Genomic DNA, 24,674 nt, shown 5'->3' with positions numbered 1-24,674 from the left:
TCCCCTGGTAGCCTCGTTAGTCTCCCCTGTAAGCTCCCCTGTTAGCTTCCCTGTTAGCTTCCCTGTTAGCCTTGTTAGCTTCCCTGTTAGCCTTGTTAGCTTCCCTGTTAGCCTTGTTAGCTTCCCTGTTAGCCTCGTTAGCTACCCTGTTTCCCCACTGCTAGGACTGCCCCTTCAGCTAGCAAGGTCAGTTTCCCCACTGCTAGGACTGCCCCTTCAGCTAGCAAGGTCAGTTTTCCCCACTGCTAGGACTGCCCCTTCAGCTAGCAAGGTCAGTTTCCCCACTGCTAGGACTGCCCCTTCAGCTAGCAAGGTCAGTTTCCCCACTGCTAGGACTGCCCCATCAGCTAGCAAGGTCAGTTTCCCCGCTGCTAGGACTGCCCCTTCAGCTAGCAAGGTCAGTTTCCCCACTGCTAGGACTGCCCCTTCAGCTAGCAAGGTCAGTTTCCCCACTGCTAGGACTGCCCCTTCAGCTAGCAAGGTCAGTTTCCCCACTGCTAGGACTGCCCCTTCAGCTAGCAAGGTCAGTTTCCCCACTGCTAGGACTGCCCCTTCAGCTAGCAAGGTCAGTTTCCCCTCTGCTAGGACTGCCCCTTCAGCTAGCAAGGTCAGTTTCCCCACTGCTAGGACTGCCCCTTCAGCTAGCAAGGTCAGTTTCCCCACTGCTAGGACTGCCCCTACAGCTAGCAAGGTCAGTTTCCCCACAGCTAGGACTGTCCTTCCAGCTAGCTTGTTCTCTCATGCTGTTCCAGCCCTGTCTGCTAGCCTAGCTCCGGCAGCTAGCGCAGCCTCTATGTTAATGTAGCAGTACAGCTAGCATAGGCCCTGTAGCTAGCAGTGCCCTGGCAGCTACCCTGTCCCTCTGCTAGCCCCACTTTTGGTGTAGCTTCCCCTGCTAGCATGGCCCAATTTTTTTTGTTTGTTGCTTTGTCGTTTCCTCTGCCCCACTGTCTGATTTTTTGGGTCGCTCGGTGGCTCCCGTGGAGGGGGGGGGGGTACTGTGAGGTTTCGCCTGTTCCCTGGACCTTTAATTCCCTGTCTCCTCACCTCACCAGCCCCCACCCTCGCGATGTTTTACTCTCCTCTGCTTTTCACCAGCCCCCACCCTTGGACTACCTTTCACAGCTGTGATAAGTTATGATTAGCGCCCCAGAGGGCTTTAAATACCTGGACCTCCCCTCCAGTCCTCGTCGGGTCGTTCTGTATGCTGGTTCTTTGTTCTGGACTCTTTATCCTTTTCTGTGTTCAGTGTTCATGGAGTCCTGGACGTTACCATCACCTGCCGCGTCTCCGGCGTGAGACGAGGTGCCAGCCATCACCACCTGTCGCCGTTTGCCTGGAGTGGGACACCGTCTGCGCTCTCTAATTCCCTACGGGAGGTTTTCCAGTGTCCCACTCCAGACCTCAAGCCAGCGCGCATCGCTTCCTATACCACGGGAGGATGCGTCTCTCCAAGCCGGCGCGCCCCTACTCCAGACGCCCAAGCCGGCGCGCATCGCTTCCTATACCACGGGAGGATGCGTCTCTTCAAGCCGGCGCGCTCCTACTCCAGACGCCCAAGCCGGCGCGCTCCCACTCCAGACCTCAAGCCGGCGCGCATCGCTTCCTATACCACGGGAGGATGCGTCTCTCCAAGCCGGCGCGCTCCTACTCCAGACGCCCAAGCCGGCGCGCATCGCTTCCTATACCACGGGAGGATGCGTCTCTTCAAGCCGGCGCGCTCCAACTCCAGACGCCCAAGCTGGCGCGCTCCTACTCCAGACGCCCAAGCCGGCGCGCATCGCTTCCAAGGAGGATCTCCTTGCCAGGCCTCCGCCGTCGGAACCCTGCCATCCCTGTAAGCAGCTCTGGCCCTCGCCCTGTCCAAGGCCTTAACCCTGTTTCTCTGTCCCTGTCCCCAGCCCGCCTCCCCGGGCCTCTGTCCCTGTTCCCCCTCTCCATTGCCCCTGTTCCTGCCCTGACCTTTTGCCCTGGCCCTGTCCCTTAGCCTTTCCCCTTAGCCTGCTCGCCTCTTAAAGGCACAGTGCCACATTTTTCCCTATTTCTTTGTTCCAGTGTTTTTGTGTTCTCCCTTAAAGGGACAGTGCCGCTTTTTGTTTGTATTGAATAAATGCCCTGTTTTGGCTTACTCTCATACCTGTCTTGTGTTGTGCGATTGGGGTCGGTTACAAACCATAACAGATTTAGTGTATACTGTATTTTGTATCTTTTTGTATTTCTCTGTTTTTATGTTGTATTTTTAGTATTTCTCTGTTTTTATATTGTAAAGCATTTTGGTGCAACTTCGGTTGGTTTTAAATGTGCTACATAAATAAAGTTGACCTTGACCTTGACCTAGTGAAAGGGTTAACCGTTTGTAGTGTGTTAGTGAAAGGGTTAAGGGTGGACTTGAAAAAATATATAATGTATAAAGTATACAATGGCTGGTACAGTGGTAAAACTGAAATTACCATTGTACTTTCTTTTTTCTTTTCCCAAGGGCTCATTGGAAAATATATGAAAAAAGGAGACTCACAGACAGGCATGATTTCCATTGATTGACTTCACAAAGAGTAGGCTGCACTGTGAGAGTCCTGTCAACCCCCTTTAATGCTGGTTCACCAAGTCCATAATAGGGTGAGATCATGCTAGGAATGTAGACAAGCCTTCTGGCTCACATGTTAATGGACACCTCCAATCTAATTCACCCCTTAACTTAATGTTCCATCAGTCAATCTGTTTGAATGAATGAATGAACGAACGAATGAATGAATTAAAGAATGAACGAATGAAAAATAACAATGAGAAGATACAATTAAAATACAAAGATCATTTGCAGTGAAAGAGAAAATAAGTTTAATAAGTAAAATAAGAAATATATAAAAAACAACAGTCTCTATAGGACGAAGCAAGATGTTTATCAGGTTTACAATAAACCCTTAACAAAGTGTCTCAAAATGGATCGAAGTCGATTAAAATGTACTATCACACTGCTCCCCGTTAATCTCTCACTTATTTCTTTCACTTGAATCTTTGCCATATAGCGAGTGACAGGATCATTTTGAATCCCACAGCATTATGCAGCGTTGTTCTTCTTCTCATTTGTCTAAAGTATTGTATCATAAGTACCATACCATCTAACTGTACTAATAATAATTAGCTGGTAACTGCCCCGTTACCCTACATTTTCAAAAGCCTAGAAAAAGCTTGTCTTAAAGGAACACGCCAACATTTTGGGAAATTAGCTTACCGACTTCTCCAGAGAGAAACAAGAAGATAGATACCAGTTTCCTCTCTGTGAGTTCAGTAGAAAGCTATCTGGCTGCATGTTAGCCTAGCTTAGCACAATGAATGGAAGCGGACATGGCCGTGCTAAGCTAGGCTAACATGCAGCCAGATAGCTTTCTACTGAACGCACAGAGAGGAAACTGGTATCTATCTTCTTGTCTCTCTCTGAAGAAGACGATAAGCTAATTTCCCAAAATGTTGGCGTGTTCTTTTAACTAATCATCGCGAGTTATGCATGTCAATTTGATAGTATTTTTCATTGTGTGCGTGCGCCTTTGGAGACCTATTTCAGAATGTGCTGCATCTATTCTATCCATGCTGCATCTATTCTATCCACTCTGCGTCTCCATCTATCCGACTCAGGAACATGGCATCACTACATCACTACACACACTTATACCATCTTGCTAGGTTCAGTGTGGACAACCCAAAGAGGATCCATATTGCGGTATCATTTCTGTGTGAAAAGGGCTACTGACAGATGACAGCTCATCCAGTGGGGGTGTGGTTAGGGGAGGATTTAACCTCTTAACAGTCCTGCCATTTTGCATAAAACGCCTGTCGATTGCATATACCCAAAGTAATTTGAAAGCTATATTCTTGAACCATTTATAGCACATGCATGAGTCTGGCCGCTTTTGAAAGGAAACATTCTGAATTATCTTCCACAACAGGAACAATCACTCTGAGTGCTACTGTAATAGAGTTTGAACACACTGAAATAAAATGGTCAGAACAAATGCAAAAATTATAAAATATTGGTTCCAACGCAGAGGCAAGAGACCTAAACGGTCCTATGAGAGACCTCCACTTGATTCAGGAAATACATTAATGTAACAATTTTACCATTTTTACTTTATAAGTGTTACCTGTTGGTCTGTGTGTCCCTCTGATATGAAAATAGTTGTTTATTCCCTACATAAATCACTGAGGTGTAACCGCTGACATCACAGGTGTGACACCTGACAGGTGTTTCTGTGATTGTGTGTTCAAAAAGCCAACTGTTGGTGTGTTGTCTGTGAGTGAGAGATAGAGGGCTGTTGTCAGTGTGACTGCCCCCACTCTGCATGCTGATTGGTGAGTCTACTGCCTCTCCAGAGCAGGTAGTGAGTGGCTCGTCAGCCCAATTGGACTCACCTGGGCAGTGAGAGCTGCCTATATGTATATGTCCCTCGTTAACCTTCTCTCTCTCTCTGCTTCTTCATCTCCATGAACAGGTTATTCCTACTTGCACCTCACCACACTTTTTTTCACTCATCCACACATTGCATTCATCACTGATTCTAATATTCATTGTTTATATAAATTGTTTGTTAAATAAATTACATTGTGAAATAGCTTTTCACGTGTCGACTCCCTATTTGTCACAATTGACCCGTTTGTGACAAATTGGGGCCTTGTTTAGTTGGTGGACCGTTCGTAGAGATTTACTTTGTTGGTTTTTGTTTGTTATTTGGCCTTGTTTTGTTGAACTATTTGTTAGATTCTTGCTGGCATTTGGTTGGAGTTCCTGTTGGGACTGTTTGCTTGGCTCTGGTTCTGGAAGGGCTAATTGGAAGGGTTAATTGTAGGGATGTCCGATATTATCGGCCTACCGATATTGGCATTCAAATGTGATATCGGAAATCTATTTTTACATTTCTATAACCTTTATTTACCCAGGCAAGTAAGAACTAATTCTGATTTTATTTATTGTCAAAGGTAATGTTATGTAATGTTAATTACCTGAAATTATTCATTTTTGGGGGGGGGGGGGGACCCTGCATATATCGGTATCTGTTGATATCGGAAAATTAAGAGTTGGACAATATCGGTATCGGTAAAAAAGCCAATATCAAGCATCCCTAGTTAATTGGTTAACTAGTGTCTGTAACATGCTAGTGTTTGTAGCCTGATTTTTAGCATCTGTTTGGAGGCTAATTATAACTAAAAATACTTAAAAAGGAATGTCAAAGTGAATAAACTTACCATATTATGTAAGGAATACAAACATGTCTGTGTTCCACTCTTGCAGTAGGTTGTTTTGCTGCAACTTAATTCCCCATCAACTGAAGAGGGCCAACTATCTGAACAGGTTTGAAATGTGTTTATATTTAAGTCTATTCCAATACCTAATATTAATAGTAAAGCCATCAAAGGGTATTTATTTAGTTAAAATGTGTTAAATGGCTCTACATTCTGATGGCCATCACTGATTGTTTGTTCAGTAGCATGGGTCTCCCAGTCCCTCCCTCCAGTAACCAGACTTTTTTTTTGTAATATCCCTTCCTGTATTCTATCAAGAGGATCCTAGATTTTTTTTTTTTTTTTACTTATAAGAATCTTTCAAAGACAAATTTGCTAACTGCATTGACAGATTATTGGACCATTTTGCAGTAGAGTTATATCCTGACTATAGGTGATGTTGATCGGATACCATAACATTTATTTTATTCTTACTGCAGAACAGGTGGGACTGGGAGAGCCATCTTACTTACCAACATCTGTAAGTGATGGCTGTTGGATTGTAGAGCTATTTTAACATGACAAAATAAATACCACTTACAGCACCTTAATGCCTTGCTAACTCGCTCCCAGCGCCTTCATGTTAATGTGTGCGATGTCACTTTCTCTCATGTGAAGGCTGCTCCTGTATACAGTCCCAAGGAGGCTTATTGAACCCCTCACCAAGTGCCATCTTAGAAAATGTTTTTATGTTCCACTTAAAATGGGTCAGGATATCTATTAGACGAGGGATATTTTTAATACATATTTGTTAGGGCTGTAATGAAAAAAAAGAAGGTCCTTAAACATTTACAATTATCCTCTTCCAAATTTATTTTTTTCCCTCTTGTTTAATTTGTGGTATGGTTACTGCTATTGGCATAATGTTTAGGACCTTGGTTTATTAGGTTGTTACTGTTATTGGCATAATCAAGATGTATTTCATCCATACATGCACCTTTCCCCGGTACAGTACAGCTCAATACACACAATTGTTAAGGGGATGCAGACCAGAGAAAGACTTTCGTCTTGTTTACAATCAGGGACTCCCATTTTCAATTCATCAGGACATGCATGACATACAGATAGACAGTACTGCTACATCTACACATTTGAGTATATACATTTGACGAAGAAACTGTACATTGGATGAGGTTGGTAGGTGGAGGGTAACTGTACATTGGATGAGGTTGGTAGGGGGTGGGCGGTGGAGGGTAACATTGGATTACCTTACTTGGTCCCAAGATGCTGAACGTGTTTTCGTTGTGCTGTGTGATGACAATACATTTGAATCTAATCTTATTTACCCGTACGTTACTATTGGCCACTCGTGTTATGAAACTAAATGCCCAGTGATTAATATCTCACGTTGTCACTTGTTGTTTCAGAAACTGGGTTTGAACATTTACGGGGGCCAGTTTCGAATAGCGGTCTCCGAATTGCAGTGCTCCTTGAGAGTGGTTTTGAAAGTGGGTAGTGATTCACATTCCTTTACAGCTGTGGGTAGGGCGTTTCACATTGATGTGGCATAATTGCGAAACGTGTTTAGTCCCTTGTTTGAGCAGAATCTGGGTTGAACATGATTTGTGGAGCTCCCTCTGGTGTCGTGGTATTCAATGACATTTGGGACATGGGTAATCTTGGTAGTGTATCTTGTAGACGAGGCCCATTGCAAGCTGCTGTACTCTGTCGTCTACTCTAAGCCATCCTAGGATGTCGAAATGGGCAGGGGTGAGGTGGGTTCTAGGATTAAGGTCAAGCAGTAGTCTGACCTGTTTGTAGTCTTTGTTTTGTGCCTTTGAGGTGCAAGCATAGTCATACCCTTGAATGAGTGCTCTTGTTAGTCTTCAGGGTATTCTTGCTTACCAGAGAGGAGATCTGGTGGTTTGTGTTGAATCACACACTCTTGACAACAGTGCAGATCACAACCTGCTGAAGGACTTGGAAACGGGTGCTTCTTTTTGGCGCATATCCGTGTTCCAGTCCCCATTTTTTTCTACATCTTCAACCCCAGCTAAACACCCATCCAGTGTATCATAAAATCCACTCTGTTCTGGTGGTCTGTAGATTGTGCTGACTAGTACAGTCTTAGCCCTTTCGAACAAAACTTCAACCTATACTGTTTCAATTGATTCAGGTCAGTACGGTTAATGTATTTGGTCTCTTTGTGTATGTACATGCAGACATCACCTCCATACCTGTTCTATTTTTGACGATGACTACTCTTCAAGATGAGCAACGTTAAGGAGGTGAGCTCATTTTTATATGCGCTATAGAAAAGCGAACGTAAAAAATGAAATGGCCGTGTACGTGTCAAGGCTAAGAGTTTGTTTTTCTCTTTCCAGAACGTGTCCCGGTTACCTGTCATGTCTGCCAAAAGGACCCTGGTGGCCACCAACACTGACCCCCAACCAGCTAATGTTAGTTGGGAGTGAGACTATAATATATAGACATACAAACACCTGTGTGGGGACTTTTTATATCTGTTAAAGTCGTCATACATGGATTCCACCATATGTATCTAGTACCAGTTATGTTATTACTATATCTTATCTTATCAAACCTTTATTTAAACTATAAAGGCAACTGGGGTTTCCATCTACGGTCAAGTCGAGTACTACAGAAATAAGCACATCAAATCACATGGCATATAAAATCTATTGCTGCTGTATTGTTCAAAACTGTTTTAATTTTGTTTCTGCAGAAGAGGATGCGCAAGGAGCCTACAGCCAGTGTCGCCCCTGTGGCGTCTAACAAGCCGCGTATTTGTAAGTCAACCTAAGATTTTCTCAACTATTTTGAGTTCCTTCGTCTTTCCCTTAGTTCTCTTCTGCTTGTTTTGATGCTGTGAAGCCAGAGAATTGAGATTTTGGACATAACATTCTTACTGCGAGTGCTGATCTAGAGTTGGTTCCAACCTTGTTACCTTAACTACGGTCATGTCGTGAATTTCCCCTGTGCACTGACCCAAGACCAGCACTCTTGTGTGCTTTGTCGACGTAGTCGTAGACCCAGGTTGTTGTGCACCAAGAACCACTCGGCGTGTCTTGATTTCCTCTGTCTTGCAGTACAACTTGTGAACAGAAATGTGAACTCTCTCTCCTCTCCTTGTCTCGTGTAGCCAAGCCGGTCCGGCCTCCACGCGCTGCTGCCGTCGTTGCCGGTCCTTCCGGGGGTGAGATGACATCAGACTCTTGTGTAATGTTTTGAATGTGTGGCGGGTCGGGTTCCACATCCGTCCCTGGTTTTGTTCATGTAGATTATAGTGAGCGGGCCCAATCACAATTATTACACGAATCAATGATTTCTCCCACCCCTACTGAAACGTGTGACCCAGATGTCCTGGTCACAGAAGGATAACTATTATGCGTGTCTACTTTGCTTATAACTAGGGCTGCAACTTAACAATTATTTTGGTAGTCGACTATCTGTCGATTTCTGTCACACCCTCCATCTCTGCTTCCTGTGGGTGCGGGCCGTGCGGCTCTTAGCAGACTTCTTAGCTTAACATAACAGACCGACAGTTAGTTTGGGGGAACTAATGGGATAACTGGTGGGGTTGCAACAAAAGTGCAACTAGGGCTAAAAACACAATGAAATAATAATAAATAAAATATCCTTCTTAGCAGACTTCTTAGCTTAACATCCCAGGGAACTAATGGGATAACTGGGGAAGTTGTTTGCTCCTGACAAGAGTCTCAAAGTCTGGGGTGATGGTAGACTCTGAGGTCATGCTCAATGTCTAATCTGTTCCTCTGCTTTGTCTTCAGCTGGACCAGAGCTGAGAAGCTACTTTCACAAAGATGGGTAGTGCAAAAAAAATAAAATCTGCGTCGACTAGTTTGTATGATCGTCGTCAATTATGTAGACTAATCGTTGCAGCCCTACTTATAACACAAGTGAGCTGGACGCTCTTTCCATCAGACTTGATGGTAACTCTGTAGGACTGTCTTTGTCACTTTTAGAGTAACATAGGTCTGAACTTGAGTTGTAGAAAAACTTGTTACTCATGTCTTTCTGTAGTAGTTGGTGGTATTTCTGAAAAAACACACTGGGTCCATAGCCCGAAGTCTTGTAGTACATGTCAAAATTGTATAAGTCTGTTCGGAAATGAGTGATTGGGAGCGATTTTGGTTATAAAAAAACTAGGCTGCAGAACGTTTTCCTCATTGACTCCAATGCATTCTGCGGAAATTTCTCTTCCCGTTTGCGCTCATGACTTTTCACCTAGATCCCTGATTCCAGACTCATTGGTTACAACTAGGGATGGGCATTTTATTAAAAAAAAATCCAGTTGATCGCATGATGTACTCGAGTAGTGATAGATTACAGTCTTCTCTCCTCCTACAGCAAGTTGTTGACGCACACACGCTGCTCGCAATGCCCTCATTGCCCCTCCCCCTCACAGACCCATCTGTCAACATTCGCTCTGAAGATGGTGTGGTACCGTGACTGGCATATTGGTTATGAAATGCCATCAATGGTACCACAATAGCAAGCATGCAGCTCCCCTTTTAACATCACTGAAGCATTAAACAAAATGGCCCAGTAAACTTTCACTTTAGTTTAATACACAGCATTGTCTAATGTTATCTAGCTGGCTAGCTACTGATCATAACATCATTGGCGTTTGGTTTTTGCAGCTGTTGGCTAACGTTGGCTACCTAGCAACTGTAGCTAACTAATACGGGCTATGCTGGCTGGCTACCTTAATTCGGAATGGAGTGGAGCTAACTAACTGTACAAATCGTGATTGTTGGCTGAGACTATTTTGTACGGCTGGCTGTTGTGGATTCGGGTAGCTAGCTGGCTGGCAGTTCATAGTGCAGTAGCTGGCTGGCTGTTGTTGGCTGAAAGATCGCATTTTCTCATAGCCGTGAGTAATGTCAATCGATTACTCGCGCCCATCCCTAGTTACAACCCTGTCCAATAATTTTCAAGATCGCCAAATGATCGGCAGAGGCTCGGGAGTCGGGAGTGGTATTTGAAAAAATAGTCTGCCGTGTACTTCGGCGCACACCTCTCATATCGGCATGTAACTCGAGAACCGCTTAACGGATTTTGGCAATCGACGGGCAACAAATGGGGATTTAATTCGATCTATATATTGTATTAAAAATATGCACACCCGAGCCGCTAGAGGTCGGCAAAGTGGCACGTCGTGCCAGTGTGCAAATCGTCCTCAAGAGGGGCCAGGCCGTTGCATGTTAAGAGGTTAATCTGTAGAAGACATTTGTAGGCTGGATCATCTACAGCACAGAATTTACACATGTACCATTTGGCGATTGCACTAGGGCCATGTTGTGGTTTAGATGAGATTCAGATTAATTGTTCAACCCTAATTAATTGATGGGATGGTGTAATTTATCTTCAGCCACAGGTGTTGGTGGTGCGGCCGGGGGGGCCACCCGCAGGCCATCCTGGGACCTGAAGGGCAAGGTCACAGACATGGAGCTGAAGATCCGGACCTACCGGGGGGAAATGGGCTCTCTCACGGAGGCCAACAAGAAGCTGACGGCTTCTACGGCCCAGACCATGGCAGATGTTAAACTACTCCAGACCCAACTTGGGTAAACATCTGCATTTTGTAGTTTATTTTCACATTAGATTCACGTGTATTATCATTATACAGCAGTACAACAACAAAGTTTGGCATCCAACCAGAGTGCAAATGTAACCGTAAAGTGCAATAGTAATATAGAATGTACAGGTGATTAAACTGAGTATAAAATATATAAATTGGTGCTAATCTGATGTATTTACAGAGTTGTAGTATTAATTAATATGTATAAATAAAGACACTATGGTAGTAAGTCATACTGACCAGCAGCGCTGCGTAACTAGTAAATATATTAGGGATGGGTGTGAATAATCGATTACTTAATGGGGCTCAGTTTCAACGTAACATAACTTAAGTGGTTTTTGAGGGTGCTATATTTATTTTTAGATTTAGTTACCACCAAGTACCGGTTTGTGTGAAACGGAAAACTCTCTGAAATCCTGCGAGGTGTGAATAGTTGCAGGGAGCGATGGAGCATGGATAGTATACCTGTTGGGTGTGAAACGTCTGCTAGCTTAGCATTATCCAAATGATAACAGCGGTTGGTGTTTGTGCGAAGATGGGGATAATCTGTTAACGGCAGCTGGTGTGGTCCTTGTCCTCTTTCAGTCACAAAGAGGAGGAGCTACAGTCTCTGTTGGGGGTGAGGGAGCAGCTGCAGCAGGTGACGGGGGAAAGGGAGGAGCTTCAGCGAGGCGAGGCCAGCCTGAGGGAGCAACACCGGGTCCTTCAGACCCTAATAGACAGCCTGGAGACAGAGCTCCACCATGTCAAGGTACATACTTGTCCTTATCTGTCCTATTCCATGTGGCTATTCATGTTTTCCCTGTGTTCACATGAATTTCTGTGCTGAAACGTGTTATTTATAAACGAATGCTCCTATTCAAATTGAGCCGATGACTTGCTTACAGCACAACATATAGGATGCATTGTGTTGCAGGGTGTCTGGCTGTCTGCGGTGTATTAAAGTATTGCATTTATAATTCTCAATTTAAGGCCTTTAAAGGTATTAGTATGGTTGTGCAATTGGTATTCCATTTAACTCTCTGTGGTATTACAATTCTTACATTTAACTTGTTGAAATCTGCAAATACCCTGTTCTATTCTGTCTTTTTCAGTCTGGACTGTTGTACTTAAGCATTACATCACACGCAGGAGTGGTTTGTGACCAATAAACCATGCCTAGGGGTGGTTGTTAGGCCCGAGGCGCAGCCGAGGGTCGTTAGACCCCCCTAGGCATGGTTTATTGGTCACAAATCACGACTGCACGTGGTGTAAAGCTTTTATACAACTGCCAGATTCATCCAACCTTATTTCTATACAATAAACACACATTAATCGAAGATTTATTGAGAGAACCATCCGCCAGAAAAGTAGTTCCCACAACTCCATGTGGAAGCAGCTTGAAGTGCATCCAACCAAACTAACACATCCAACTGTGTATTATTGGAATGATTGAGAGAAGTTGCCTCATGTGGAAGCAGCTTGAAGTGCATCCAACCAACTAACACATCCAACTGTGTATTATTGGAATGATTGATTGAAAATTTATTAAAACGTTTTCTTTGCCCTATAGGAAAAAAACGTTTTCTTCGCCCTATTTTTTTATTTATTTCTTTTAGCCTAAACTTAACCAGTTGGAAACCAGGGGTACAGTAATAAAATTAGCAATCAACCAATCAATCAATTCAATAGACCATGCTCACTTAAAACAGCGCTGCTTCTCTCTCAGTCTGACTCCCCCGCTGTTGCAGACAGGAGTGTGTGTGTGTGTTTGTGGGTACGCCAGCGTCGGACAGTGTGAGAGAACGCTGCAAGAAAGTAGGAAGGAAGAAATTTAAATCAATCAATTAATCTATCAATCAATCCGCGATTTTTCTTTTGTTCTAGATTGAGTCAAGACCCATCAATTACATCATCCAACATTGTTTAAAATACTAACACATTCCCCTTGACAGAATCGCTTCATATTTAGTCGTTATGGTGCTTTCAACATAACCATTTGATCTCCGCGATCCTGTTTTCTCCCGGAGTGAGCCGGGGAGGGTTATGTGATTTGGTTGTGGGCGGGTCCTGAGCCCAGGACCGTGGATTGTTACCAATAAAGACGTGTGAATGGCCAATCAGAATCGAGAAATTTGCATGCCGTTGTATAACCATCACTAATAATAATGATGGTAATAAAAAAGTCAAGTCTGGCTTTATTGTTTACGAACATCCTAGGAAACATGGTGATTTTATTGGTTTCGAAAGCATGAAGACTCCGTCGGAAACGTGTATTTTAACCGGCTGTTTAAATCTCCCAAAACATGAGTCACGCAAATGATCCAATTACAATATTTTATACAGTTAAGAAATTGTAAAATCTTAAGGGACCCCCATCTCTCCCTCCAGACCCAGATGTCTGTTCAGAGCTCGACCTTGTCTGACTGCCAGGCCACTCTGGCCGACACGAAGGCGGTGGTCTGTTCCATGGAGGACACGATGGCCCACCAGAGGGACACTATCACCCAGCTGAGCGATGAGATCCTCACCAGTGAGATGGCACGCCGCTTCCTCCACAACACCGTCCAGGAGCTCAAGGCAGGTTCACAAGACTAACACTGTACAAAATGAGGTAGCGGGGTAGTGCAAATCTTTTGGTAATAAATGGATCAAATATGGTGTTAAAGAAGTGGTTCTCAACTGGTGGGTCGCAGGGCCATTTTGAGTGGGTCGCGGATGTGTCGTTAAAAAAATAACTGGTAGTTTCCGCCCCTCTGGTAGTCTAGTTGTTCCCCCCCCCCCCCCTCTGGTAGTCCAGTTGTTTCCCCCCCCCCTCTGGTAGTCCAGTTGTTAGTCCAGTTGTTTCCCCCCTCCTCTGGTAGTCCAGTTCTCGGCCCCCCCCCCCGGTAGTCCAGTTTCCCCCTCCCCATATGTTTTCAACAACCAAACGGGTGCCCGGCCCCTGACTAACCAGGTCTCTTGTCCCCTGCAGGGAAACATCAGGGTCTTTTGCAGAGTGCGCCCCCCAACGGCCGGGGGTCAGATGGACCACATCCAGCTGCCTGTCGATGACGACAAGGCCCTGACACTGGCCAAGACTGAGGAGGTGAGTCTCTACCCTGGCCAGCGCTTCAAATGTATTGTCGTCATGCAGTACAACGCAGAGAAGTTGTTTGGCATCCAACCAGAGTACAAATGTGCAATAGTAATATACAATGTACAGATGATCAAACTGGTTATACAATATATATATATACATTGGTACTACAGAGTAATAGTGCTAATCGGATGTATGTACAGAGTTGTAGTAACCTCTTAATAAAAAGAATTGCCTAAAAGTACATACCCAAGTTAATTGAAGATTGTTCCACTCCATTTGCATGTTTTTGGTATCTATGGACCTCAGGGAATGTATTCCCAGTGTCAGAAATATTGAGTCTGTTACTATGCTTCAGTAAATTGTAATGAACCAAAGGAGAATATAAATTTTTTTTCTCATCTTTGACGGTGAATAACACCATGCTAACATTAAAAGTAAAAAATTGCCACTGAGCTCGTCCAGCGCCCTCTTGAGATGAAGTAAAAATCTAAGCAAATTAACAAAGGGCAGATGATATGTGGTACTGTAGGTATATATATATAGTGTGTATACAGCACTATTGTACATGCTATCATACAGAGTTATATGGGTAGTTTAATCGGAGATAATAAATAAAGGGTGGTGTTCATGTGTGCAGTATCTGGCATGTGGTGATTTCCATTTGAAGCCTCATCCTCCCGTCTTCTCCTCAGTCTCATGTGGGCCGGACAGGAGACACCCAGAAGAGCTACAGCTTCAGCTTTGACCGGGTGTTCAGCCCCACGGCTTCCCAGCAGGAGGTACACGCGCATGACTTATCAAGACCATAATATACATTTCTTCTTCATTTTCATAATTTCATTGAGCTGCATTTAATACTTCCTGGAGTGTGTATCATAATGACATCACACGTTCCAACTCTTTAAAGCCCTTAATCTGTGTTTTTGTGTGTTTAACCATGTAATTGGGTTATATCCTGTTGGGTTTATTGATGGGAAATAAACTCTAGCAAAACATTTATGAATTGTGTATATATCAACATTTTTCATTTATGAATTGTGTATATATCAATTTTATTTTCCTATCTCCACCCATTTGCTAGGCTATATACTAGGGTTGGGCGAGTAATCCATTACTCAAGTACTTATCACCAAGTGCTCGTTTGTGCCACTGAAACAGAAATCTTACTCTGAAATCCTGCGAGGCGTGAGTTGTTGTGTCGGCTGTGGAGCATCACGGCGAACTGTGAACACTTTTGTTGTGTTAAACTAGTTTAGACTTACTAAAAGTTAAAATAGCGGGTTTTGTTTGTTTGCAGTTCCAAATTGTGCCAACATGTCGCCCACTTCATGTAGCGTTCATAGACTATTGATGCAGACATCTCTAATGAAACCACCATGACTAATAGGCCAATACAATTGTATTCTGCTCCGTTTCCTCAGGTGTTTGAGGAGATCTTATTCTGCTCCGTTCCCTCAGGTGTTTGAGGAGATCTCTATTCTCTCGGCTGTATTCTGCTCCGTTCCCTCGGGTGTTTGAGGAGATCTCTTGTTTTCTGCTCCGTTCCCTCAGGTATTTGAGGAGATATCTCAGCTGGTGCAGTCGGTGCTGGATGGCTACAATGTTTGCTGCTTCGCTTACGGTCCGACGGGCAGCGGGAAGACCTACACCATGGAGGGAGGCGAGGCGGACGAGACCAGAGGAGTCATCCCCAGAGCCGTGCGGCAGGTCTTCAAGGTGGCCCGGAGCCTCGAGGAGCAGGGCTGGGAGGTCGGTTGATGAGCTGGTTAGGTCTTTAAGACCACCTGGAGGAGCAGGGCTGGGAGGTCAGTTGAGGAGCTGGTTAGGTCTTTAAGACCACCTGGAGGAGCAGGGCTGGGAGGTCAGTTGATGAGCTGGTTAGGTCTTTAAGACCACCTGGAAGAGCAGGGCTGGGAGGTCAGTTGATGAGCTGGTTAGGTCTTTAAGACCACCTGGAGGAGCAGGGCTGGGAGGTCAGTTGAGGAGCTGGTTAGGTCTTTAAGACCACCTGGAGGAGCAGGGCTGGGCGGTCAGTTGAGGAGCTGGTTAGGTCTTTAAGACCACCTGGAGGAGCAGGGCTGGGAGGTCAGTTGAGGAGCTGGTTAGGTATTTAAGACCACCTGGAGGAGCAGGGCTGGGAGGTCAGTTGAGGAGCTGGTTAGGTCTTTAAGACCACCTGGAGGAGCAGGGCTGGGAGGTCAGTTGAGGAGCTGGTTAGGTCTTTAAGACCACCTGGAGGAGCAGGGCTGGGAGGTCAGTTGAGGAGCTGGTTAGGTCTTTAAGACCACCTGGAGGAGCAGGGCTGGGAGGTCAGTTGAGGAGCTGGTTAGGTCTTTAAGACCACCTGGAGGAGCAGGGCTGGGAGGTCAGTTGAGGAGCTGGTTAGGTCTTTAAGACCACCTGTTAGAGAGCACCAACTCTTGTCTCCCTTGTATAGGTCCACAAGAATGTATGGCATGCCCTGAATGAACACATCAGAATTCAGGGCCAACACAGTAAATAACAGTTGATTGTACACTCGTTTAAGTCATTCATGGAATTTATAGATGCTGTTAATTTGGTTGCCGGTTGTAGGGATATATATAATCTGTGGCTTGCTTCTCATCCTATATAAAATATTGTCACATGGCTAGATGATGATTATATAGATATTAATATTGGATGGTTGTAGGGCTATTTATATATTTCCAAAGGTAATTTGACTATAACGGTCCTCTACAACGCTCTCATGGGCCAGTAATTTATGAAGCCTTTCCAAGTGAAGACTAACTATCTTGGATGGATCGTTGGAGCTGGTTGACTTAATGTCTTTGTCACAATCACTGATCCCGGATCACCTTAAATGTAAATAAGATGTGTAAAAGACCAGACTACTTTTCGTTAGGGCTGGGTGATCGATTTTCAAAAAAAATAATCGAGAGTCCTTTATTTTACAAAAAGTGATGTTTGGTGAAAGTTAGATTTGCACTTTATTAATCCCAATAGGAAATGCACTTGTTTGATGATCAAGAGGCATCTTTTAATTTTTTTTAAGTAAAGTTTGGTGAAAAAGCAAGTTATTGCACTAATCAAGTGAAGATTGGTGAAAGTTAGGTTTGCACTTCACTCCCAATAGGGAAATTCATCTTGGTTTGATTTGTGTCAAATAAAAACAAAGGTTATTTGAATGATTTCCGTGGCGTTTCTAGTTTAAAAAATAAAAATAAAAATCGCCCAGCCTTTTCATTGTTTTTGTAACTGTCCCCCATGTTGTCGTCTTCAGTACCGCTTCACTGCCAGCTTTGTGGAGATCTATAACGAAGCCCTCCGCGACCTCCTCTACACCGGCAAGGCCAAGGAGAGGCCCCAGTGTGAGATCCGCAAGTCCGCCACGAACGAGATCTCCGTGACCAACCTCAAATACAGGAGCGTCACCACAGAGGACCAGGTACACGGATCTCGGAGGATGAAGGACCGGTTAATCCTTACACTGCCACACTACAGAAGGTTAACCCTTTACTATCACACTACCGTTGGTAGTGTGATAGTAAAGGGTTAACAGTTTGGTAGTGCGGCCGTGAAAGGGTTAACCTGTGTATTGTCGCAGTGAAAGGGTTAACCCAGGAAACTTGAGGCGTATATAAATATTCTTTATTGATCCCCTTGGGGAAATTCTGGCATCATAGCAGTATGGGAAGGGTAATGGTAGAAAAACATAAAATTAGGAAATGAACTAATGAAACTATATAATTAACTCTGAATATGAGAGAGAAATTGTAAACAATATTATTATATAATTAAATGGTATACACAAGGGGTACCCTAATTGGTATGTTTGTATTTTTATACCATGGACCATTATCCAGATTTAGTACATTGTGTGTGTATTTTGATTAGGGCTGTCCTCCATAAAGAAATTATTTTGAGTTAGTTGATCGACAAGCTTGTAAAATTGTCTTTCCTACATGCTCCCTTTTCAAGAAATTACCAATTAAGCCCAACAGGCCCGGTACAGGGCAGAGATTCATATCGCGCCATAAATCGATCAATACGGAACGTATTTAATGTTGCGTAACTCTGTCAAAACGGCAATAAACGTGTGTATTTTCAGCACTAAATTTGTTTACCAATGATTTTAAGCCCTATACATGAGTAAATGGAAGACTTCATACTTCAAATTGCATGTGTCCGGATGGCAAAATTCAGTACTTATCTACAAAATCATCTACCCTTTATTTATATTTCTTTGTACACCTGATCTCAAGAATGTGCTGAATGAGCTCAGTCAGTGGCGTCTTTTTCACATCTGGTCAATGTTAGCATGGTGTCAAAGATGAGAGGGGGGAAAAAGAAAATGTATATTCTCCTTGTTACTAGGCTTGAGTAAATTGTAATGAACCAGATGCAATATTTCTGACACTGGGAATTACATTCCCTGAGGTCCTTAGATGCCAAGAACATGCAAATTGACCTTATAGAAGTGGAGCAATCTTCCATTTACTTGGGTAGGTATTTATTTTTAGGTGAATTTTCTGAAAATATAGCTAGGTCCTAAGGTTAATTGACTAAGAAGCTGTAGCCATAATTCCCTAAAAGGGGAGATTAAATGTAGTGTCGTCGTGCAGCACAAGTACAGTACAACGAAAATAAGTCCAGAGTGCAAATGTAACTGTAAAGTGTGAATACAATGTACAGGTGATTCAACTGATGGTGCATTTATCCAAAGCACTTTACAATAAATAAATAAAAATCCTCATTCACCCAAATTAGTACTACTGAGTAATGGTGCTAATGTCATGTACTGTATGTACAACAGAGTTGTAGTATTAAATGTGTACAGGTATAAAGACACTGGTAAGTCATACTGGCCAGCAATGTAACTAGTAAAAGATATCTAGAGATGTGGTGAACGGATTATATGCAGCAATGTACAGACTGATGTGGATATATATATTAGTGCTATATGCCGTCAATTGATTAAAATATTTAATCGCATTATTTTCTTATCTAATCAACATGAGTCAACAAATGCTTGCTTTATGCAGCCATACAAAAGGATGACCCTCATGCATTGCAAATGTGCATCAAATTCAAAACGGAGTGATGCACAAAATAACTTAAAAAGTGCATGAAATAATAGGGGAATGAAAATGTTAGGAACTTGTTACATTCACCCACATGGGCTGACGACTCACCCCCCCCCGCCCCCCCTCTCTCTCACACACACTCTCCCAGCTCTTTCTCTCACCCCTTCCTCATCTCTCTCTCTCTCTCACACACACTTTGAGTCAGAAACAAACATAGTATCACAGGGCTGTATAGTGCTACGAGGGCGTAGCATATTGCCCCTAAAAATAGCCTGTGCTAGTAGAGAAATATTTGCGGGCACCCTTGCTAGTACTGATTAAAAAAGTTAATCGTGAGTTAAAAAAAATTGTGGCGTCAATGGAATCGTGCGTTAACTTTGACAGCCTTAATATATATATAATCAGTATAAGTATATGGGTGCACTATAGTATGAGGTAGGTAGATGGGTATAAATGTATCCGTTTTGAGTACATTTTACTCAAACTGAGTCCATTTGAGCCCAAGTGAGTACAATTTTACTCAGTTGGTTACATGTACTCTGTTTGAGTACAATTTTACATGTCCTTCTCACCCCCTCCTGTCTGCCAGGTGTACAACCTGATCGCTCTGGCCAATCGGAGCCGCTCCACGGCGAGGACCAACGTGAACGAGCGCTCCTCCCGCTCGCACTCCATCTTCAAGCTGGACGTCGAGGGGCGGCATGTCGGCAGGGACGTCAAGTGCAAGTGTAAGTATCTATTTTATTTTGCACCATTTCAGCAAAACTGTAAATCGAAAACATTGACCATGACAAATTGTATATAAAGGTGCTGAGTAGAGGCAAGAGACCCAGACGGCGCTATACAGGGCCGCAAATCATCGGATAAAAAAAAAGGAAAGTGAAATAAGTTCATAAAACATTATAATAACCAACATTAATATTAGTCTAAACAAATTAACATGAAACTGTAAAACAAAGTGACATTAATGGTTTTATGAGATTGAAGCTGAGCAATCTTTGTTGGCTGAGGGTTTTGAATTCCAAATTGTAGGACCTCTAAATCTTATACTGAACTGACCTAATGTTGTGCGGAAGAAATTATTATTATTTGATTGCCTTGTTGGATATGAATGAATACTGGAGTTTGATATGAAAACAATTATGGAAAACAATAGGAAATAAATCTAAATTAAAAGTGCAGTTGAACATAAATACATATCAAAGATTGATAGTATTTTAAGTTGCTTAAAAAGAGGAGCAGATGGTTCAAGGTGATTAGAAGTAGTGGCAAGCCTTATCCTTTTGACTACAGTGCTGCTACAGGTAATGATTATAGATATATTCTACGTATTTCAAACATCAAGGCCCTGGTTACTCATTATCGCATGTTATGTCATTAACAGGATTTATAAAAAAGTCTAAAAGTACAGTCATGGGCTACATTCACATGGCAAACCTTGGTGCTCAATTTATTGCTCGGGTCAGATTCCAGTGTGAACTGGTCACTGCTCCTGAACTGACTCATGTGCAAATGAACAATAAAGAAGATGGGACGTAAACATGGTCGGCTAATTAAAACACATCTGACCTGTATCTGATTCAGTGAAAGTGGCACAATAGAAATATCAGATTCCATGTCATTTGTGCTGTTCACTGTTTTGAAGAAGAGAAAAATAACCCTCTTACACTCTGCACTTATACTAACATACACTCAACACTAGCACCCAAGTCTTAACACTTTGATGAACATGGTTACTCAGCTGATAGAGTTGTACCCTTCCTACTGACTTGTCGTACATAACTTGTAAGTCGCTTTGGATAAAAGCAGCCATAGTATCAGGCTGGAATGGCCACTTGGCACAAATGGAGCCTAGTGTTTAATTTCCACTGGGGCTAAACAGGGTTTGCACTCGTGGTGCTTTAGTAACTTTAGACTACAGCATCTACCCAGTGGCTTTCCCTTTTTATTCTGTTCCAAACTATTGCTATCAATGATTTTCACTGTATCTCGCTCTGTTTGTAGCCTCTCTGTGCCTGGTGGACTTGGCTGGCAGTGAGCGTGTGGACAAGAGTCTGTCGCAGGGGGACCGTTTCAAAGAGATGACGGCCATCAATGGCTCCCTCACCAACCTGGGCATGGTCATCCATGCCCTGGCCAACAAGGTGAGACCACATCCTGCCCTGTACTGAGGTCAAGAGTTCCTGCCACCCCAGCATTTAAAACCCTGTACTGAGGTCGAGAGGTCCTGCCACCCCAGCATTTAAAACCCTGTACTGAGGTTGAGGGGTCCTGTACTGGGGTCGAGTTCCTGCCACACCAGCATTAAAACCCTGTACTGAGGTCGAGAGGTCCTACCCCAGCATTTAAAACCCTGTACTGGGGTTGAGGGGTCCTGTACTGGGGTTGAGAGTTCCTGCCACACCAGCATTTAAAACCCTGTACTGAGGTCGAGAGTTCCTTACCCCAGCATTTAAACGCTGGCCAAATCTGTTCTAAGTCTATTTAATAAACTTGTCTTATTGGGAGTAGAGCACTGACTTATAATCAGCCTCGTCTTTAAAATAACCAATGACATGGCCAATCTAGTATCGGAGCTTGTACTCTGATACTGATTGAGAATTTTCTTCGTTAAGAAGAGATTCATGATTATGATTTCAATGTCCATTTTCCTCAATTTATCCAAGACTACCCTTAGTTGAGCCACAGTATTTGGTTGGAGATGATGATGAGGCGCAGCGGGAACGACCTGATTGGACCGTAGCTTTCTGTACTCTGGGTTCCTCCTCCTGGACTTCAGCCTGTTTTCTAACCAGCTGTCGGAACCACAGTGTTGTGGACTAGGTCTCTCAAAATGAGTTGTAAAAAAAGTCTACCTTCAGCCCAATAACCAACGCAGGAGATTGTGTTTGTGTATGCATGGAGTCGTTGCATGCTTTATACATATTGATCTGTCAACCAACAACCTTTTGGTTAAAAGTAGGGATATTCGATATTGGCTTTTTTACCTATACCGATATTGTCCAACTCTTAATTTCCGATACCGATATCAACCAGGGTTGCAGGGTTTCCCCCCCCCCCCCCCCCCCAAAAAAAACTGAATAATTTCAGGTAATTAACATTACATATCTCTTGTTGTGGAATTAACACAACACTTTGCATACTTTTGACAATAAATCTGAATTTGTTCTTACTTGCTTGCCTGGGTAAATAAAGGTTAAATAAATGAGAATTTCTTTTTTGAATACCGATAATTTCCGATATCACATTTTAATGCCAATATCTGCCGATAATATCAGACATCCCTAGTTAAAAGTATATCTCCTGTGATCATGTACATGGTAGTTCTACTTGAGTTGCATTAAGCTCTCGTCGGACCATCCTCACTTGAACATGTCGTCAGGCCTACATAAACACCTAGACTATCACTTATTTAAACTAAAACATTCACGTATCCAATTATCCACAAGTACATTTCATAACTAGTTAGATTTGCCACCAATTCTTTTTGTGCTTCGTTTGTCTTAAGTTTGTGTTCTTGTCTTTCAGGATAGCCATATTCCGTACAGGAGCAGCAAGCTGACCTACCTGCTGCAGGGCTGCTTGGGAGGGAACAGCAAGATGTAGGCTTCACTTACTTGACTTCTTTCAGTTTTGATGGACTCTTTATTTATTTTGTCTCATGAATGCATACTAGGGATGGGCAGGAGTCATAGATGTAACTTTAGCAGAGGGGCTGGATATAGGAGCATGTTAGTAAAGTGTGACAACTTGCGCCAGAGCCAGATTTCGGCTTCAGTGGCTAAACATTTATGGTGGTAATATTTTTAGCATGTTTTTGTTTATCCCTGTAACTGCTGTAAAAAATTATAATAATTAAAAAAAAATTACTTATTATTTCCCCTGCAGGCTGATGTTCGTCAACATCTCCCCGGAGCTGGACAGCTTTGGGGAAACTGTCAACTCTCTGCGATTTGCCAGCAACGTCAGTGACCTTCAGTTTGACTTTCTAATATCGCTGCTGTCGGGACAAAACCTCATAACTCCAAAAACCCAACTTTTCAGCAGATGAAAAAAACGAACACAGATTTGAGGGTGAATAGAGTTAGGAGGTTTAGACAGATGATCGGTTTAATGCTTTCCCATTGTTTAAACTTTGTAAAACCCACACACACATATGGAGAATGATCTACGGAGTTGATTTATATAATACATTTTTTTTCAAAAAATGGAGTTATGAGGTTTTGTCCCGACAGCAGCGATATGGAGTAGGGATTAGTTAGAATATTAGAATTTTTGAATAGTCTGACAGTCGCCACATTCGATTTTCATGTCTGAGTCGAATATTTTTATCTTACTTTTTTTTTTTAAAATGAGAAGCAAACCACCATTACTTAATTCATTTTTATATTTAGAGGCAGCCTAATGTATCTAAAAGATGCACATGCTACTGTTTCTGTTTTATTAAAACTGGTTGATGGGCCAATGCAATGCTGTTATTATAGGATACGATGGTGAATGGTGTCATTTTGATTTATTGTCTGTCAGCTGAGCTGATCAACGTTCTGAAGGATTATCTGAACTTCCGATTCTGAAGTGCCTATTTATGTGCAATACCCTTTGAGAAGCAGAAAATAACTATTTAATATAATAAAAAATCAAAAATTATTTTAGTTGTCATGCACATCCCTAATATGGAGAATTCGTCACATCATGCATTCCAGAGCTTGTAATCTGGCCATGTCTTGCAGTGTTTTTTTTTCTTTTTTTGTATAGTTGTGAATTTGGCATTCTTTTGCTCTAAGGGGTATTAAAAGTCTTAAATGTAACTTGTTGAAACCTGCAGCTACGATGTTGACCTTTTAATAACAGTGTTTTTATTTTGTTACAGGTGAACAAGTGTGTCATTGGCACAGCCACAGCCACAGCCAACAAGTCTTCATCTGGCCTAGAGTTGACTGTCTAACCCTGACCAAGAGTCGACAGTCTCCCTTGCACCCCCCCCCCCCCCACGCACAACATTAAGGCATAGTGCTTCCACCCCCCTGTTTATGCTAATGTTGTTTATGTCTTACTCTTGTTTTTATATTTTTAATACCGTGTTTAGGATGTTTTTATATTTTTAATACTGTTTAGGATGTTTTTATATTTTTAAGATCTAGGACTGTGACGGCTAGCACCTAGGACTGCATTTTTTTTTAAATTTCATTGTAACAATGACGGAGCATTCTATATTGAGTTGAGTTGGGTTAGATAGGCCAACTGACCCCCGACCCAGAAGTTGAGTTGGGTTGAGCAGCCCAACTGATCTTCTTCTTCTTGGCCCCTTAACTCAAAGCGGAGCATAGGCCGACTCTTCTCCATCCAGCACGCTTTGGGCCCTATTCTCCGCCTTTCTGCCTCAGTGTCTCGCCTCCAGCTGTTTTTAATACTGTTTATATTAAGATCTAGGACTGTGTCGGCTAGCACCTACATTTCGTTGTAACAATGACAATAAAGAATCTTTTTGGCAGCATCCCCATTGTCTGTGCTGAAGGTTTGTTATGTTTGGTATTTTTCTTTGATTTTTAGTACTTTTAAACATCGATTTTTAGCAAGTAGTTTTCATTTGGTCCTATATAATTTTTCATTCACCGATTTGTGGACTTTTTTTTTAGTGTCTTGAAAGGCTCATTATAAATCAAATGCTTTATTATTATCATCCAGGAGGGAAAAGACACTTTGGATAGTAGGG

General features: G+C 42.9%; 1 protein-coding gene across 1 annotated transcript; it reads left to right on the top strand.

Moving 5' to 3' along the window:
* Positions 1-7,481: 7,481 nt before the first annotated feature.
* LOC311225395 (carboxy-terminal kinesin 2-like) lies at positions 7,482-23,906 on the top strand (the record flags this gene model as incomplete). Its single annotated transcript, XM_084310657.1, has 16 exons — positions 7,482-7,499; positions 7,596-7,670; positions 7,955-8,018; positions 8,372-8,425; positions 10,631-10,820; positions 11,420-11,585; positions 13,205-13,393; positions 13,788-13,901; positions 14,588-14,674; positions 15,447-15,644; positions 17,158-17,322; positions 19,551-19,689; positions 20,966-21,105; positions 22,490-22,563; positions 22,850-22,925; positions 23,832-23,906. 16 exons carry the CDS (start codon positions 7,482-7,484, stop codon positions 23,904-23,906), a joined length of 1,824 nt encoding a protein of 607 aa, XP_084166783.1.
* Positions 23,907-24,674: the final 768 nt, after the last annotated feature.

This window comes from Notolepis coatsorum, assembly GCF_963971535.1.
Source record: "Notolepis coatsorum genome assembly, chromosome: 1".
Lineage (NCBI taxonomy): Eukaryota > Metazoa > Chordata > Actinopteri > Aulopiformes > Paralepididae > Notolepis > Notolepis coatsorum.
The sequence above is the reverse complement of the archived record's forward strand: the minus strand, read 5'-3'. Positions and strand labels throughout refer to the sequence as shown.